General features: G+C 35.0%; 3 protein-coding genes across 5 annotated transcripts; 2 read left to right on the top strand and 1 right to left on the bottom strand.

Annotated features, from left to right (window-relative positions):
• Positions 1-547: 547 nt before the first annotated feature.
• Positions 548-2,459, top strand: LOC7486064 (costars family protein). The gene is made up of 2 exons (XM_002309824.4): positions 548-773; positions 2,149-2,459. Exons 1-2 carry the CDS (start codon positions 693-695, stop codon positions 2,356-2,358), a joined length of 291 nt encoding a protein of 96 aa, XP_002309860.1. The 5' UTR covers positions 548-692; the 3' UTR covers positions 2,359-2,459.
• On the bottom strand, positions 1,499-10,716 carry LOC7485028 (KH domain-containing protein HEN4). 2 transcript variants are annotated; one of them, XM_024605905.2, is made up of 7 exons: positions 9,963-10,716; positions 9,308-9,781; positions 8,929-9,207; positions 8,125-8,655; positions 7,945-8,030; positions 7,360-7,471; positions 1,499-1,881 (listed from the first exon to the last, which is right to left on the bottom strand). In XM_024605905.2, exons 1-7 carry the CDS (start codon positions 10,584-10,586, stop codon positions 1,873-1,875), a joined length of 2,115 nt encoding a protein of 704 aa, XP_024461673.2. In that variant the 5' UTR covers positions 10,587-10,716; the 3' UTR covers positions 1,499-1,872. The 2 variants fall into 2 exon arrangements, with proteins under 2 accessions (XP_024461673.2, XP_002310483.3); XM_002310447.4 differs by lacking the exon at positions 1,499-1,881 and adding an exon at positions 5,701-6,068.
• A 2,695-nt stretch (positions 10,717-13,411) lies between these two features.
• LOC7486065 (kinetochore protein NUF2 homolog) lies at positions 13,412-18,108 on the top strand. 2 transcript variants are annotated; one of them, XR_002982860.2, is made up of 11 exons: positions 13,412-13,794; positions 13,876-14,185; positions 14,289-14,468; positions 15,019-15,108; positions 15,996-16,103; positions 16,593-16,646; positions 16,958-17,072; positions 17,164-17,321; positions 17,406-17,501; positions 17,653-17,761; positions 17,883-18,108. XR_002982860.2 is itself a non-coding variant. In XM_002309825.4 (10 exons), the coding sequence occupies exons 1-10, from the start codon at positions 13,631-13,633 to the stop codon at positions 17,704-17,706; spliced, it is 1,329 nt and encodes a 442-aa protein (XP_002309861.3). In that variant the 5' UTR covers positions 13,413-13,630; the 3' UTR covers positions 17,707-18,108. The 2 variants fall into 2 exon arrangements, 1 of the variants encoding a protein (XP_002309861.3); XM_002309825.4 differs by having other exon boundaries at positions 13,413-13,794; positions 17,653-18,108.
• Positions 18,109-19,044: the final 936 nt, after the last annotated feature.

The raw sequence follows: 19,044 nt of genomic DNA, 5'->3' as shown, positions 1-19,044 counted from the left end.
ATAAATTTTTTATATATCTAAAAGAAAGGCACACTTTTTTATATATTTTATTAAAAATATAATATTTTATATTTATTTTTGTATATTTTGATTGATTGATCCCTTATATTTTCTTTAAAATAATTAAAAACTATGTGTGTCTGAAATGATTGAGGAACATGCAATGAGCATATGTAATAATCACTAGCACACTTCTTGTTTTTTTTTTTTTTTTTAATATAAGATGAGATCATATTTTTATATTAAAAAATGATATCACCCCAGCAAAGGACTTTTTTTTATATTAATTTTCACACAATTAAAGTATAATTAGATAATTAAATCTTTTGATTAAATCATTTTTTTTATAACAACAATATAATTTTTTTCCTTTTTAAATAAAATTCTTTGATATTAAATTTATTAGATTTAATTAAATCAACCATGTCACCAATTAATATGCAATATCAATTAAATTTTAATCTAGTTAATAATTCTTCTCGTTCAAGTTAATTTTTTTTATTTAAAAAAGGACATCTTTAATTATACAACTGGATTGGTCCTTTCATCAAACCAAAAAAGGCTATTTTATGGGGAAGTGTAAAATAAAAGCATAAAGGACATTCCTCCAAATTCCGAAACTTGGATAAGAAACTGCGAGGAGAGAAGATATCTCAGAGGAAAAAAGAAGGGAAGAGAGAAAGAGAGAAACCATGAATGTTGAAGAAGAGGTGGGAAGACTCAAAGAAGAAATCCAAAGGCTTGGCAAGGTCCAGCCTGATGGCTCCTACAAGGTAAATTTACGTGTACAGCTGCAGACACATCATTATATTTTTTTTCTGGAATTTAAGCATATGATTTCTTTGAAAATGCTATGATCCGGATCTCCATGCACTGGATCTGCCATCCATTTTGTTGTTGAGTTTGTTCGTAAAACCTAGATCTAGCTGCTGCTGGTGCTTCTTGTTCTTCCTTCCACGCTGGCTCTTCTGTTCCATTATCATATTTGTACAAGTTGCAGAATGTAAAGGTCAACGGTTTGGTGGTTAAGTTTATGCCCTTTGAAGATTATTTTGAAGGAACCCACAATACAGTGTTCTCTGGTCCTTGAGCAACAGGTTACAGGCAGCAAACACATCGAACAGTTTGCAGTTTCTGCAAATTCTTTAGATCTAGTCTCTCTCATCTCTCTACCACTTCAAGACTATGAGTAACTTTAGCATTTCTGATCAAGAACAGCTTTCTTAACAATCTTGGGTCTATTTTTAGCTACTCGAGTCCTTTGAGGGATCCCTTGTCATGCCAGAAGCAGGTTTTCTCCTTAAATAACATGATGTTTTTATCTCGTTGATTGTCACTGGGGTTGATATTCTAGCGACTCTTTGGCTATTCAAATTTTATTGCCTTTTTAGTTTTGAAGATCTAGGATGTTTCGAATCTGATTTTCGAACATTCTGAACTAGTCGAGCACCCAGTAGCATGCTCAATATTCAAAAGCATAGCTATTGGAGTTAGAGGGTGACAGGAAAAGGAGAAGATTAAATAAAACTGTCATATACTCAATATTACAAAGTGATACATATCGGAGTTCAACTAATCTATGATTTCTGCTTGTTTCATAATTACAACTCAGGTATTTGCAAAAGAGAAACTGCCCTAGAGCTGGTCCCCTGCATCCTTGCTCTCTTGCTTTATATGCCTGCTCGTTTTCAACATTAAAAAATGCTTCACAAAAACCAAATCAGTTGTCTAAAAAAAATACAAGCATACCTCATTTGGATAATTGCTGCATTATGATTCTTTACCCGTGTCAATTCTTGAAGATGTTCTCCAGGTCACACAAGTTCGATCATACTCGAGGAAAAACATAATGCATTGCATACAACTCACTAGTTAGGTATTCTTTTGATCAATCCATGCAAGACTTCAAATTGTTAGTCTTAGATATCTTCACTCTGTAATGGACATCACTATCTTTTTTCTTGATATACCCAAGGAACTAAATCAACTGATTGCATGCACAAGTCCGTGTGAACAGGCATGCTCATGAATCTCAAGAAACCAGACCTAGGAAGTTGGAGTTTGCATCTCCTATTCCTATAACAAGATCTTAACATGCTTTTTGTTATCATTTTTCCCTACCATTAACTTTGTTTTTTTGCTTTGTAGGTTACTTTTGGTGTGTTGTTCAATGATGATAGGTGTGCAAACATATTTGAGGCATTGGTAGGTACACTTAGAGCCGCGAAGAAGCGTAAATTTCTTACATATGATGGTGAGTTGTTGCTACAAGGAGTCCATGACAACGTGGAAATCATTCTCAAGGCAGCACCCCTCCCAGCATCAGAAGCGGCAACTGATTCAGTTGTGAAGAATTAAAAGAGTGTGGGGTTTGTATCCAGCAGATCCTTTTGTTGTGACATATATCTTGTTGTATGAATAATATTGTTGTTCTAATTAAGAAATACATTAAATGGACCTCTGTTTGCCTTCATTTACAATATATTTTTGCATGGAAAGGAGGTGGAAAAGAAAGTACAGAAAAAATAGTGTAAAGTACTTCTCATTTAGCTTGGTAGAGGTATCTCTCGTCTTTCCAAGATCATGAATCTCTTACTTCCATGCATAAAGGAAATTTGAGTTCCAAGCAAGGTGTAAAAGGCTAGATGAATGAATAGAGATGGAGGTGGGATAAAGGATGTGCTAGTCTCATATGTTTAGACATCAATTTCAGACTTCCATCTATTTATGCGTTTTATATATATATATATATATATATATATATATATATATATATATAAAAACAAGAAGAGTAAAGGACACGTCCATTTCTTTCATTTTTGCATTTTCAGTCCATCTATTTATGCGTTTTATTATTTGCCTAATATTCAGACTTACATCTACTCCTCTAGCCAAACAACTGAGGGGATAAATTGCTTTCTGCTTTACACTTTTAGAGCAGAGAGAAAATACTTCATATAATTCTATGTTAATCCTTTCTAATTTTCATCTTCATTTTTTCTCCTAGTCAAAGATGGTGTCAACTTGGTCGAAATCTGACCCAAGGATAGCACCTTATTGTATCTATTTCTAGGTTTATTTTGTTATTTATCTATTTGAGTGATGAAAAGTCAACAAAACTTACAAAAATAGACACCAAGGATGCGCGACTCATCTTTCTCCAAAAAAAAAAGGTCACTCACTCATCCATGGAGACAAGAGACAAGAGACAACCAAGGTCACAGTCCTTACTCAATGGAAAAATATTGAACCATATTGCCAAAAGTGTAATCAAACCAATGATCTTCGAAGAGTTGATATACTCTTTTTCCTCAAAAGCTCCTACTAATTAATAGCATACACCTGAAATATCTGCTATTTTTTTGTTTTTCTATGTACAAAAATCATGACCTCCACGAGGTGCATTGACTGCAAGCTTTTGAGTGTGGCCAGTTCAGGTTATAAGAAGCTAAATGCGCGGGGTGCCCTCTTCTTTGTTGTTCATATTTAATCTACACATTTTTATTTCTTTTTGTATACTGAGTTAGGTTACATGAATTTGAACATTTAGTCCTTTCTTTCATTGTAATGAATTCATTCTTTATATTTCTTCTCATACCATTGGTGCGGTAGCAACATGCCGTTGACTTATTTAATCATTCCTATGATCTTTGAGCATAAATAAGCTAAGGTACTCGAAACAAATAATGAGGGTCAACAATTACTCTCACGAACTTTCTTAACACAGTTTTTTTACCATTGTACATGTTCATTTCTTCTGTTTTTTGGGTAAAATATATATACCAGCTCCATGAACATACATATATGAATGGTCTGAGTATATCCTTTGGATCTCCCTACAGAAAGTTTCTTGTCTGCCACTGTGTCCATGGTTAAGGTGGTTCCATATATTGAGATGAAGTTGCTATTACAACAAATAAATTGACAACCGAACCAGTTCAGGACTGAATATTTGAAGATTCTGGATTGCACAACAAGGATATGAAATTGATATTACTGCAGGGTAATGTTCTACAATGCAGATACATATTTCAATCTGTTTGGACATAACATTTGCAGATTCTCAATGACACAATAATGTGCTGTAAAGATATAAAAGGGTGTGTTCTATGATGCATATACAGATTCCATCATTGATTTGTGTCCTCGTGCAAGGAAATTTCATATTTGGATTCAGGTGCAATCAATTTGAATTGATTGCTCATTACCCAAAGCAACATGAATAAAAAGCATGTTACATTTGACTGACTTAAGAAGCATTCTTTTTTTTTGGACTTCGGTTTGCATTCATTTACACTACATTTGGGTGGGGAAAGAAAGATGGATGAATAGGAAAAAGAAATCCATCCAGGTCAGAAGAATTGGGAGAGGAAAAGGCATCCGTTTCCCTTTCTCTTTTCAACCTTACATTTCCTTGTCCTCTTTACTTCCAATCACTGCAAAGTTTAGTTCCTATTTTCTTACCAACCAGAAAACTAAAAGAAAAGATTGCTTTCCATTATTTGTTTCCCTCTGGTTTCTAATATCTTGTCATTTCCATCCTCTCCCTTATCCATCCTCCCAACCATAGTATTAGATTCAACCCAAATCTCAACCAAAGCGCACCTTGTCAACAGTATTCTTGTACAAACTACATATTTTCAGAAACAAAAGGAAACTACCATGTTCATTTGACTATGCGTCACATGAACCCCCCAAAAAAAAGATGAACAACGTATAAATTTTATAAATCTTCCTCATCAACCAAAATCCTACGTATCTAAAAGTGTATAGTTTCAACCCTGCAATCCTTCAAAGAGTCAACAGTATCTTCTAAACCCATCTATCCTTTTCATAGGTGCAAAAACCACAAACTTACAGGCATTTAACATCACTTAAAACTGTCCTAATCCAATTGGGTTTCCACAATTCCTTTACACCAAGCAACCAATAATCCTTCAAGTGTAGTCAACCCAAAAATCCCTCAAAAAGTTGAGAGTTTTAGTTCTCAAGTCATCTATCCTTTTTGATACGTGCAAAAGACATGTCTTTAGGCATTTAACTCTTATCATTTAAAGCTGCCAAAACCAGGAACCAACACTCCTAAGCTCCATGCACCATGTAAGAGTAAATAAATGATTAACAGGTTCAACAATTTCTTTAAACACAAACAAAAAAGAAAAAAAACATTGGGTCTAATAAACATTCTCTTCTTCTGAAGACTATATGAACTATTAAGTCCTCCCCTGATTTGAAACAAAGTTTTCAAACTGGATCGTTAACGCTACCTGTCCTAAACTGGAAATTTGCCAGTTCCTGATGGCACAACATAATGGTGTAACACTAAAAATATAAGTGCAGTATGATGTTCTAAAATGCAGATGTATTTTTGGAATTTGTTCTTTTGTGTCCTCATGTAAGGGAGTTTAACCTTCCTGGTCAAGTATTAATCAGTTTGACTCAGTTTATGGGGAATGTTCTGTTACCCAATAAAACCAGCAACAAGATTATAACAGAAGGTGTGTTCTTTATCATGTTGTACAGATGTTATTGAAGGGACATGTTCCACAATGCTGAGACAAGTTAGCATTTGTTTGTTTGTGACTCATGTCAGTGTAGGTTTTGCCTTCCAATTCAAGTATAAAACTGTTTGAATTAAATGTTCCAAGGTCCAATGATGAAATGCGTGTGTGCGAGCGCGCAAAGAAAGGACATGATAAGTTGGACAGAAACCAGGATACGACATAACTAATTGGTTATGAAAACAAGATTATCAGAAAACAGTTAAGTTCACTGACAACAAAAAATATTGCTGAATTGCCTATTCCAAAATGAGGGTTTGTCATAAAAGAAGGCAAGGATTAGTGTACACAGTTTGGTGAAAGAAAAGGAAACTAAACGAAGCAACTGTGACTTCTTTGTGAAAGTAGTTCCAACCAAACATATTTTTGTCAATATTGTCCAGTGAGGATGAATGCGTGAAGGAGGCTCTGAGCTGCTTGGGTTTCATCAGGGGTCCCAGATATAACAATAATCCTGTCACTTGTTCCTAGACGAGGTTCATGCACTATTACCTTGGCACCTGAGAACTGATTAATGAACACCAGAGGATAAGCTGAAGTAGATTTAAGATAAGATGTATAATGTATGTAAAAGTTTTTTAAGGTGTGAAACACTTTTTGGACATACCATTCTCAATTATTACTGAAATAATTAATAAGGTGTAAACTAAATTAAAAATAATGCAATCCTAATAATCAGGGAGACTCATTTCTAATGCCCAACTTCTATACCTGATGGGTAATTAGTTATAGAATATTTTCCTTAAAGATTTCATATTTCTTCAACTTAAATACATTTGAAAGATAGAAAATTCAAAGGTATGGTTTTATTTATGCTTTTTATAATGAGAATCAAGTTAAAATTATTAAAGCCTTCAAATACTATTTTTCTTCTGTAGGTGCAAGTCTTGTGTAGAGGAATTTAAGGTGCATAATCGTTAAGTGGGTTGTCTTCAAGGAATTTCAATCAGCTTATTTATAGGTTTGAGCATTTGAAATTAGTTTGGCATCAAGGCAATTGTATCATATTTGTGGTCAGTTTCTGAGTAGATTGGTTACAAAGGTGGTGGGCATCAAACTGATTGTATTGTGCCTTCTCTCTTGTTTAACATTTCAATTTTGTGTAACAAGAAAGTTGGTCCTTTTTACTTCAGCAGCTCGTATTATACAAGTTGTCTTTTTACATCTAATAACGAGGTTGAATTTTACTTGTACATTATAGATGTAACCTTATGTGTCAATACTTATAGGAAGTTTCAAACTGGTTGGCCTCAAGTTGTTAGGCTAATCCTATTCTTCATGTAAGTCCATTTACTAATTTACAAAGATTGTGTTGATAATTCATATCACACCCACAAGAATAGAAGCACCATTAATATATCAGCACAGAAAAGAGTAACTTGCAATAAACTAGCAAAAAAATTAACTTACAAAATTTAAAGGGGAAAATAAAGAAATTAAAATTCTTATCAAGCTAGGGAAAGAATATGTTCCTTATCTCATTAACCAGAATAGTCTGGCCAAGGAGAAGGCACATTGATGCTTGAGAATTAAACTTAAGTGCTATTCTTTTGATGGTTTTAAACTCGGTCAATGTGTCAAAATTCTTTTCCTCTCCTTCAAAATAATGAACCAAAATAATAATAACAGTAATGCTTGAAGAAGCAACTTCTAAAAAGCCTTTAGGATTATCAGTGTGACAATGAGAACTCCATTCAATGAGTAATAAATCATATTGATTTACTTGTTTAACTATCTTGGACAACACAATGACAGCAGAAGCAAAACTAACAGAAAAATAAAAGGCAAAAGTGCATACCTGTCTCAAACGAGCTAGATTGCTACCATTCTCCCCATATACAGAGCCGAAAGTATGCTCAGGAATTACGATCTCTACAGTTGTATTTGTAACAAAAGCAGACTTACCTCCACTGCATGCCAGAGGAAAGAGACAAAAGCTCATAAAGTGCAAGTGATCAGAAGTTGTAGATGACTGGTCAGGGAGAATGCTAATCATATTTCAAATAGTAATAATGACTTATTTATTTCCTATAAAATTTGGGTAAAATGCCTTAGGTCTTGCTTTCTTCTATTCCTGTCTACTGAAGTTGCACTAAATCTAATTACTGATTAAAATAACAATTGCCACGATGATGAAACTCAAGTCAAGTATGCTCTATCCCGAACTAGTCACAGTCAACCACGTGAACCCTTTCTTTCCATTCACTTATCTAATTGGTTAAAGTTTCTAAGAATTGTGATATCGAACCCCTGGTGACACTATTTTGGTCTAACTCTTCCTCTTCTCACTCCTTCTAAAATTCAACAGTTTTTATTCTACATGCTATTTAATACAAGAGCAAAGGTCTTAAAGTTTTCACAGACCAAGTAACATGTTACTAACCTGACAAGATCATCTAGGCCAGCTTTAAAAGAAGGCAGTCCTCCACTGAGATCTGATATGCCCCGTGGATTTACTCCAGGTATTGTCTGCAATCAGTCCCACCAAAACAAAGTGAACAAACATTATAACCCAACAGGGGAAAAGACAAATAGTAACATCCTACAGGGAGGAAGATAGTACCTGTGATCCCCATAACCTTGGTGAAGGAGAATGATCTAAACTACGTGAAAATCCAAGATGATCCATACTCTGTGTTATAACAGTTTGGCGATTTAGATTATGAGAAATGCCCACCATTGGCTGCAAAAAAGAGGCAGAATCCCTCCCTAGCTCCCTCAATGGACCCCTCCCAGGTCCCCTCAAAGGATCCCTCACTGGTTCCCTCAAAGGATCCCTCACAGTTTCCCTCAACGAATCCCTAAATTCATCCCTCAGAGGGTCTCTCAATGGATCCCTCATAAAATCCCTCAGTGAGTCTCTCAATGGATCCCTCGTAATATCCCTCAGTGGCTCCCACAATGGATCCCTCAGCGAATCCCTCTTGGCATCCCTCACTGGGTCCATCGATCTCACATAGGGGCTGGTCTCAGCTAATACAGAAGAACTGCTCCTTGCTCCAGGAGTACCCAGAATGCTAGAGAAAAGATTATCTCTGAGTCTTCCAGTAATGTGGTATATTGAGTCTTTCACATTCAAAAAATCTCCCAAAATCTGTCAAAAAAACAACAAAACAGACAATGAAAAATTGTGCTGTGTTAGAGCAGGTCAGTAAAAGGGATTTGTTGTTGACCAGAATAAAGAGTTGAACAATTTTTTTAATTTGAAAATCCAGAATATTTAAGAGTTATTAAGACCTCAAGCCATAACTCTTGCATTTAATTTGAGATTCATTTTTAATTGCACCTCAAAAAAGTAAAAAGGGTGATCTTTGTTATCCTTGCACTGTACCAACTAAAAAATGAATCGATAAAGACTTCATTATACCTCTACCACGTGATCATTCTCTGGCACACACTTAGGGTTACCCTGGTCACGCCCTATTATTCGTATGCTGGTACTGGTTGCCTTCCGCATTTCTGAAATTATTGTGCCTCCTTTTCCCAACAAACAGCCAACTTGGTTTGGGGAAACCACGAGCCTCACACTAACAGGGGACCCCTCGCTTGAGCCTGGATCTAGACCCTTTTCAATGACGGACTCCACAACCCTCGAGAAAACAAGCACAACAGTCTTCTGTGCAGCTGAGTACCGAGACTCTGGGTTCTGCAGGAGAAGACACCAGTGCAATTAGTCATTAGCACTACTTCCCACATGATAACCACTGCTTGAATAGGAATATGAAAAAGGATACATAATGCCAAACCTCAGATGCAGTAACAGTGATTAGTCGCTCATCACACCCAGCCACCTTAGGTCCAATGCTTATAGTAGCACCTGTCTCATTCTGAAGAGCCGTGACTATGTTGCCACCTTTTCCAATAACACCCCCAACCCTATCATTATTACACAGAATTCTAAAAACCACTTGCTGTTGTGGTGTACTTGTGTCCAGAGTGCTGACCCTCTCGGACTCCAACGAAAAAAGATGAGTTCCTGAAGCATAATCAATGGAGCTATTCGTTACAGTGGGTGGCGCTACGGAATGTTGTGCTATGGTGGGTCGCACTGCAGAATGCTGTGGAAGAATTTCTACACCCACTTCAGGAAAAGAGACTCTGGAAACTGCCTCAACAGGTTTGCTGCTGATCACCCTTGTTTTATCAACCGGTTGACAATCTTGAAGGCGGTGAGAAACCGCAACAAGTCCTTTCTTTACAGCTGAAACATCCCCTTCAATCTGCAAATATTAACCATTTCCACAAGAGCAATAAATATTCATTTAACTGATAACGAATCTGTTCCCAGATCACAATAATAGAATTCAAAGCTCAATAATTACTCTAGAAAAAAAAACTAATAAAACCAAAAAAAAAGATCAAAACTCTGAAATCAAAAACCCTATTATAAATTTCAATTACCTCAATCATCTCTTCATTAGAAGAAGCACAAGCAGGTAATTTATCAATCAAAACCTTAACTTTACACCCACAATCTTTCCTAATCTTCTCCACTGTTTTTCCCCCTTTCCCAATAACCGCCCCAACCGAACTTATCTCCGCCAACAACCTGCAAGAAACCAACCCACCCGCCACCGAATCACTCTCCGCCGCCACCTCTAATATCCTCTCAAAAACCCTAACCAATGCCTCCTGCCCCTTGGAAACCTCGATTGCACTCCCAATTCCACTAAATACCACCGACGATTGCGTAACTGAACCAACTATCGTTATCACCCGATCCGGTGATTCGAGTGGAGCATCTTCTATCCGGATCTTAGCTCCGGTTTGTTGTTGCAAGCCTTTTATTATGTTGCCGCCCTTTCCTATAATGCCACCAATTCTTGACTCGTGACAGAGTAGACGGAACAAGACGTGGCCCGACGGGACTGGTGACGGAGCAGCTGAAGTAGAGGGGTGGGGTTTGGAGCGTTTGTTTGCGGAGTATCCGTTTGTGGAATTCGGGTTCGGGTCGGGCAAGATGGTGGAGTAATATACGGGGCGTTTTGCTGGTGGAGAGAGAAAAGGACTGAAGCTGCTTGCCATTGTAAATTTTCTAGAGAGAGAAAGTTCTGTGTGTTTGTTTTTTCTCTGTCTAGGTCAACTTGTCTTCTCTCAGGATAGAAGAAGGTGGGGTAAGCTTGCAGGCAGAGAGAGAGAGAGAGAGTGAAAAGCTTGCAGCTTCTAAGGCTCCGAAGTCTTTATCAATGTCATGTAAGGTACTCTTAGCTTTAATTTGGTTCTGTACTTTATATTTATTCAATTTATACCCTTGTTTTTAATTGATTTTCCAACAATTGAAGTTTTTCTGTCCACCTGTTATGATTCTTACTTTTGAATCAAATGCTAAGATTTTAGGGATCGGGTACGATTCTTAACTTTTGAAGTTCGAAGTAATTAACGCACCTCCCATTTTCGTTTCGTATTTTCCCTGTAATCGATTTCTTCGGTAAAATGCAGTTCATATATATATATATATATATACACATATATGGAGACAGGACAGGGTCAATGGTGTGTTGCACGTGAGAGATACGGTGCCGTGCAGAAACGTGGATGATGACGCGGAGGCGTGACGACTGTAGGCTTACTTAGGAAGTATCTCGTTACTTGTTTTTAAATTATTTTTTTATTTAAAAATATATTAAAATAATTTTTTTATTTTTTTAAATTTATTTTAGCACGTGAAAACAATTCATTAAAAAAATAATTTGAAACAAATAAAAAATTTTAAAATTTTTTCAAAAATATTTTTAAAATGTAAGATCAGAAATATTTTTAGTGTAGCATTACATTTCAATCTTTGTGCATGTTTTAAATATGTTTAACTTGAAAATGTATTAAATTGATATTTTTTATATTTTTTTAAAAATATATATATTGATGTTAAAAATAAAAATATATTAGAAAAATTATTTTAATTTATTTTTAAATAAAAAATACTTTTAAAAATATCATTACATCATAATACAAGACATACTCTTCATTGACAATATAATCGACTTGTCATTCATGAAAGGTTATCACTTAATAGGATTCAGGAGTGTAATTCTATTATCTTTGAAAAAAAATTAAAAAAAGAAAAAGAAAATTGCAGTGAATGTGATTATTATTACTTTTTTTAGAATTAATAGTAACTTTACTTTTTACGATAAAAATGTTTCTGGCATTTTAATGTTTTTGGAAAACTCAAATTTTATCTATGAGTTATATTTGGTTATAAACTTATAAACTTTGCCTTTTATTATTTTAAAAGGTAATATAAATAATATTTTTACTTTTTAATTAGAAAAATAATTGTTAATAAGAGTGTTTTATATTCTAAATAATTATAAGATTAAGATAATATATATATATATATATAATTCGCATATATTTAGTCTTGTTGGTAATGAATTTACTATTTACAATTCAAAACAATAATTTATAATTTTTAAAAAAATGCACTAACTATGTCATATTTAAAATCTATTAAAAAGAGATTTAGTTTTGATGTTGATAAATTTAAAATTAACTGGCTCAAAAACCTTTTTAAAAACTTAAATACTAAAAACCATGGGCTTAAACAACTTGTTTGGTCTCAATTGCTTATGGGCTCAGGCTTAACGTCCAGTAAAATTAACTGGCTCATAAACAAGACTTGAATGCTAAAAACCATGGGCTCAAACAACTTGATTGATCTCAATTGCTTATGGGCTCAAGCTTAATGTCCAATGAACTCCACCCCAGCACCCCGACCCAAGTACTGAGTGTAGACCTAACACCCCATGAGCTTAGGCAACACGCCCAGCACCCTTTGGGCTTGGGTAGCATGCCCAAGCCTAGGTGTTGGGCACACGCCTAGCACCTCATAGGTTCCGACGCTATGCTTGAGCCCACGTTCTGGGCTTCACTTGGTGTAAAAGTGGGCCTTGGCCATGTGTTTAAGTCCAGGGACATATCTAAATATCTTTGGGCTCAATGCATGTCCCAACCCATGCTAAGCCGAACTTTGTGGCCTAGACCCGTGTATCTTTTCATTTCATTAATATTATGTAGGAGATTTTTATCCCTTAATAATATTAATGTGAGAGATGGTTATACTTCATTAATACATGTGTAAAAGATATTTATCATTTAATAATATTTATGTGAGAGATATTTATACTTTATTAATACACGTGTAAGGGATATTTATCTCTTATGAAATGTTATTATGGCAAAATTACATTCCAACATCTTTTCTCAATAAAAAAAAAAGATTCACAAACTATAAATATCTTATAAATCCTTGAAGTTCAAGGTTTATAATCTTTATTCTCAATAAAAATACATTATTAAATTTAAAGCATTTATCATATCAAAATTATCAACAAAAACCTTTTTTCTTAATAATAAATGTTTTTTCTCTCATTTATGGTAGCTATTTATTTAAAGATCACTGACTTTATCATTCAATGATCCTAAAATTCTATTTAAAGAAATTATTTTGCAAGTTACAAGCTTTTTATGACAAACTACAAGTATCATAAATAATGTAGAATATATTATCTTGCCAGAAGATGTGACTAACTCATAATCTAAACGATAAAAATCCAATTCTGTATTTTGAAACTCATTATATATGTAAAAAATTTGAAAATGCTTTCCAACTTAATATAAATCCTGTGAGTCCTTTTATTTAAAAGGAATAGAAAATAACATAATTTTTTTTATATAAAAAAATAACATGAAATAAATAAAAATGACTGTAATATAAATGAGGTTAGACAATAAATATAGAAATCAAATATGTAATCTCTGAATAAAAAAGTACGAATTAATTAGTGAGACTGATTTATAATTAACTCAACACACTACACAAGGAAAAAAACAGGAGGAAACCTCAAAAAGTTAAAATTGAGAAGTGAGAACAAACGAAAGCTCCGATTTAGAAATCAAAATTGTTTATGAGCAAAATCGATACAAAACAGATAATAGGGGGACTATTTTGTATCTATGCTAAAAAAATCCAAATTCAAAACCCCAAACACACTCCCACCAAAACCACCACTCCACTCAGCAGCAGGAGCAGCGGAGCTGCAGCAGAAGAAGGAAAAAAACCCTAAAAAATGTCGAAATTCGAGTACCCTATGCTCTCCCGTACGGACATGATTTCAATCCTTGCAGAGTCACAAATCGCCGCCATAATCGAAACTGACCTGAAAAATCCAACGCCAGATTTCGTCGCCGATATCTACACCCGTCTCCTAGTCTACCTCGATCTTCTCCACGAGTAAGTCTCATCATCTTTTCTATTTTTATTTTAAATAATAATGATAAATTAATTTTTGCTAGGATTGTTGAATTTTTGCAGGGAAGATGAAGGGCAAGTTGAGTTTGCAGCTTTAGAGCAGCTTGAGAACCCGCATTACCATGTCGGGTCGGCCCGGATTATGAATCTTTATATTAAGGTAAAAGAGGTTATAACAATGCTTCAATGTCCTGCTGATTTTACTCTCAGAGATCTTTTGAAGCCTCAAGGAGATCGCACCCAGTTTTTTCTAAGTGCCATTCTCAATTTCTGTCTTCATAAAGACTCGAAAATGAATGAATTGAGGCCGATTGGGGAGGAACTTACGCTTCTTGACGAGCAGCGAAGAGGCTTGGAGGATAAGATTTCCCAGGTTGGGTGGTCATGATATTTTTATAGGAGGAGGTTGCAATTATTATTATTAGTAATTTTTTTTTAAAGAGAATGTTTTATGTTTTTTTTTTGGGGTCGTGTAGTTGAATGCGGAGATCGCGGAGTATAATGATGCGAGGGAGAGAGAGTTACCGCTTGCTCAAGAGGTTGATGGCAAAGTTAAAGAATTGCGACAAGAGATTGCTGACCTCAACAACCACCAGATGTCCCTGAGAGCTTCGTATAGGAAGTTGAAGGAGAGGAGTTCGGAAATGGACGGGGAGGTAAGGATGTTGAAAGTTGGTTATGTGTTGTTTGTTGATTTTGGTGAATAGATTTTTGTGAATTTAGAGGCTTCTATGCTCTGTGATTGATTGATGGATTGATTTGAGGTTATAATTTAAATATAAAAGTTAACTGTGTCTGGCGGCTAGACATAACCTTTGAAGATTTGAGTTATCTGCGCTTTGTGTGGAACGTTTTAATCTTCTTTTCGATGCACTTTCCCTTACCTTAATACTATCTTGTGCTTCGCGCCATGATATTATTATGTTATATCACATTGAATGATAACAAAAACATCTTTTTATGTTAATCATGTGGGTTGACACTTTGAACATGCGTATGCTTACCTTACATATAGTGCATCTTTTGATTTATTATTCGGATTTCGAATGCCGAGAGTAAAATGATATCATAATACCAGTAAATCTTTTGAACATGTGTGTATATATAGGATTACCTTACAGATAGGTATTTATTCCGAGTGCTTAGTTACGGGGAGTCATCATAGTGGCTGTTGTTGATAGTTAGGCTTTTGTTTTGTTTTTTCAGATTTCAAGGGCTGAGTTTGACCTGGTACAAAGTGTTCAAGAGAATGCGAATTTACGTTCAAAAATTGTTCAATCACCAGATAAATTACAGGTATATTTTCTTCTTCATATTAAAGTCCACTTATTCAAACATTGGCACTTGAAATATCCAAAATTTATAATGCATGCTCTAGTGAAGTTTATATAACTATAGGAGCCACAGTCAACTGTGGAGGGATGGCCTTGCTCTACATTATAATGGTGTAAAATAGTAAGGCATGATATGATTCACTGGTTATACAAAATGGCAATCCTTGCCTCAGAGGAATTTGGAGTGGCTTTAGATCATGATTTTGGAATTGATAAAAATAGTTTCCTAAGTCACCAAATATGTGGGAGTAGGTCTATTTCCCTCCAGATATGTGTGAGTTAAACTGATTTCCCAGGGAAAACTTCTCTAAGGATTAAACTACTGCATGGAGGGGTCTGATTGCAGAAAACCTTGTTGCCCTTGTAAAGCATGGTAGACCACGTCACTTCCAGCTCAATGTATTTGCAATCTCTTTGACGAGCTGACTCCAAACCCATAAAAAACACCTGGCAGTTCTGCCCTTATAGCATCTCATTGACCCACATTGGCCACAAACCCAGCCACCCATGCACCATTAGAATCATGCAGTAAGCCACCTGCTCCTGCCCTCACCTGGCTAACTTTGCTTGCTCTGTTGGTATTTAGCTTAACCCGTCCTACTTTTATGAGAGTTCCAACCAATAAGCTACTTCTTTATTTGATGAGATACATGGCCCAACACGGTGGTTGTATACGCCTCCTCAATCTCATGAACAAATGAGAAAATGTCTTTTTGAAGATTCTTAGTTCCTTTTTTTTTATGCAGCACCCTACACTTTGTCATTGTTGTTTTCATTATTTGCATGCTTTTATTTTCCTTTTGGATCCCTTTTTGACTTGCAAATAACAATCATTGCATGGGCTAAAAGAGGGCTTTGGAGGAGAAGAAATCAGTTCGAGAAGAGGCAAGGAATGCTGAAAGATTAGCAATGCAGTCCTTTGAGGCTAAGACTGCTGTCCTTGAGGTTTATACAAAGGTAACTAATATGTTACCTTCAGGGGTTGCTAAACTTGGCTAGCCTATTGGAGTTTGCTTATTACATATTTATGAAAATGCAGTCTAGTTTCATTGCATTATGTTTTATAAATATTTGTTTTCCGAGAAGTTTCTCTGACTTTCTAATTGTTGATATTGTGAGATTGCTCGAGGTAGACTCTAAAATTTGATATTTCATCTGGATAAATGATTTTGAATGGAATGAGATTTGAGCTCTATAGGCTTTGTTCAGCTTCCAAATTATTTATTTCTTTTTCAAATGCTAAACGGGATGCGGTTCTTGAAACTATCAGGTTTCAACCATTTATTCTTTTTGGATTTAGCATTACATTTGCTGTTGTCAAATCTATTTTACTTCAATGGTGTTTCCTGTGTCTAGCCTGTTGGATAATCAGCTAAACAATTTTTTACTGGATTCTTATAATCAGCTACACAAAGTTTTACTGATATCTTTAAGTTCTACTCTCAGGCTCTTAAGAAAATGTCAAAGCACTTCGATCAGATGCAGGCAATCCATGAACAGGTGAGCACATGGCTACTTTTTTGTCCTCTGCAATTCAGTATTCTGGTCTAACAGCTTCATTTAGAATACTCTATGACCACCAAGAGGAAAATGATATCTTATTATAATATCAATAAACACCTAATCACGCAGATTGCTTTTTATTTTCTTTTAGCGCCCCATATAGGCTTTTGAGTGCTATCTGTTTATAGTATTAATTTATGGTGCAACGCAACAGGCTCTGCATATTCCTAAAGCATACTATCTGTTTAGTTAGGCAATGACTGAATGTAATTCCCGAATCCTCAGGATGTAATTTCCAATTTTGATAGGTAAATTCTGCCAAATCCATCGAAAAAGACTATAAGGCTTTAAAAGCTAAGCTCAGTGACGATGGACTGATGGATAAGTCACTTGATGCCAAACTGGTTGAACTACAAATGAAAGGTAAATTCTTATGAAACTTGAGTTAATTTGGTGTCTTTATATTTGAATGAATGCTTTGGAGCTGATAGATAGCATATTCTGCCTTTCCCAGCACAACAGTTGAATGAGTTAAAAAAGCTGTTAGAGAAAGAAAGAGATATGAAGTGTGAGGAAGCTACTAAAGAATATAATACTATTAAGTCGGAGGTGGAATCCAAGAGGCATGATCTAGAAGCAAGACAAAGGAGGGTTGAAGCTGTATTGTCAGAGGTACATTTATACATAATGCTAAACTAACTCATATTGATCTGAAGTAGTTCAATATTACCTAAGTTTCTTTTGTTCCAATAATAGGTGGATGCCATAACTTCAAAGACTAACATGGTAAATGAATCTGGTGCCGCTAAAGTTCAAAAGCTAGTTAGCAAACGTGAAGAGATTGCTGAACAGGTGAACTGCCTTTGATTCCATTGATGAATTTCTGTGGGCTTGCTTGTCATCGAATTAATATGAACAATTTTTTCAAATTGACTAGGAACTGATTTCTTTTTGTGATTGCTAAACTGAATTTGTCTCTATGCTTTTGCTCGGTTGGATGCAGTTTAAAAAATACAAGAACTCCATAGAGCCTTTGCTGCAGTGTGCTAACAGTTGAAGTTGAAATGGCTGTGCTCATAACAGCAGCTTGCTTGTACTAAACGAAGTCTGAGGTTTGCTATTCTCTATTAAGGTCAATTCGTGTAAAGAGTGTTTTGGTGTTGCTTTTGTCAGTGTTGTTGCCAGTGATATTATGCCATGCTCAGTCTTGATTTCGAGCTACTTCTCTTGTAGAATCCGCTTCTGTGAGTGAGAGAGCAAGATTTCTTGCTTGAGTTTCAGGTTTGTTTTTTAGCTGAATCTGGTTCAAGGGCTGGCGACGGTGTATTGGTGTTTGTAGTATCATAGTAGATGCCTGTTTTTGCCCAAAGTTTCTGCTTTGCGTTTATGGGCTGCCAAGATTTTTGGTAATGTTTTCTTTTGGGTTCATAGCAACCTCCTTGCAAAGCTTTCTGTAAAAGTCCTATTTGCCTAATTCATCTAATGATCTCATTAACAAAAAAATAAATAAAAAAAATCTGACTTTCAAAGGAACACAATGGGCTGGCCTGATAGGCACGAGTGCTTTGTGATTCCAAGCAAACATAAAGCAATTAGGGCTAGTTCTTTATCCATGGAAGAAATTTTAAGCAGCAGTGTCGTGATGGTGAAGAAGCAGGAGGGTATTTGTCTTGAGGACCAAATGTCGATTTTCCATGGGTTCCATCAAATCAGTTTGGACTTTGGATACAGCAAGATTAAGTTTCTGGGTGAACCAAATCTATTCATAGATTTGAACTTAGAAGGGTAACTAAAAATATAAACTCATTTACCCATTTGAGTAAGACAACATGAGTGATCTTTTTTGGTTGCCAAGAGCAAGCAATTTCATGTTTGCGTCCCTATAAAAATTCCCTTTAGCATGAATCAAGATAAGATTTAAAATATTCATGGAATTAGTTTTTAGGCGTGTGCTGCCTTCTGTTTTGGTAAATATTATTATATTAATTACTCTATTCATCAATTATATTTAAAATAAATCTACAACTTCAAATATTTTAAAAATGAATTGTTCAAAATCTTTTATTTCTAATAGCTAAATAATATTATAGAAATGAAGAAAGTCTTTTTTTTTTTTTTTTAAGATTTAGAGGGATTGTTGAGTATATGTTCATGTTTTTTGTTTTGTTTTGCATTGAATATACTATAAAATCAAAACCCATAATCTATAAACTATGTAAATAAAGAAATTTATTTTCTATGGTGGATTGAGGAAAAAAAAGGGGGATTATATGGTGTTTTGATGTGCACCTAAAATCAAAGGTTATTTTATAATCATGTTTGCATAAAAATAAAAATAAAATAGTGCTATAAAAAGAGAAATTATATATAAAAAAGCCTATTAAATATGTTATAT

The sequence above is a fragment of the Populus trichocarpa genome, chromosome 7, assembly GCF_000002775.5.
Source record: "Populus trichocarpa isolate Nisqually-1 chromosome 7, P.trichocarpa_v4.1, whole genome shotgun sequence".
Taxonomy (NCBI): Eukaryota; Viridiplantae; Streptophyta; class Magnoliopsida; order Malpighiales; family Salicaceae; genus Populus; species Populus trichocarpa.
Note: the sequence above shows the minus strand (reverse complement) of the source record. Positions and strands in the feature narration are given on the sequence as shown.

Bases quoted from the DNA above. Each gene is read 5' to 3' on its own strand.
- LOC7486064 (XM_002309824.4), top strand. From the start codon at position 693: ATGAATGTTGAAGAAGAGGTGGGAAGACTCAAAGAAGAAATCCAAAGG. The intron at 774-2,148 runs GTAAATTTACGT...TTTGCTTTGTAG, and splicing joins AGCCTGATGGCTCCTACAAG to GTTACTTTTGGTGTGTTGTT.
- LOC7486065 (XM_002309825.4), top strand. From the start codon at position 13,631: ATGTCGAAATTCGAGTACCCTATGCTCTCCCGTACGGACATGATTTCA. The intron at 14,469-15,018 runs GTAAGGATGTTG...TTGTTTTTTCAG, and splicing joins GTTCGGAAATGGACGGGGAG to ATTTCAAGGGCTGAGTTTGA. The intron at 16,104-16,592 runs GTAACTAATATG...TTCTACTCTCAG, and splicing joins TCCTTGAGGTTTATACAAAG to GCTCTTAAGAAAATGTCAAA.
- LOC7485028 (XM_002310447.4), bottom strand. From the start codon at position 10,586: ATGGCAAGCAGCTTCAGTCCTTTTCTCTCTCCACCAGCAAAACGCCCC. The intron at 9,782-9,962 runs GTAATTGAAATT...TAATATTTGCAG, and splicing joins CTAATGAAGAGATGATTGAG to ATTGAAGGGGATGTTTCAGC. The intron at 6,069-7,359 runs GTATGCACTTTT...TTCATTAATCAG, and splicing joins ATCTAGCTCGTTTGAGACAG to TTCTCAGGTGCCAAGGTAAT.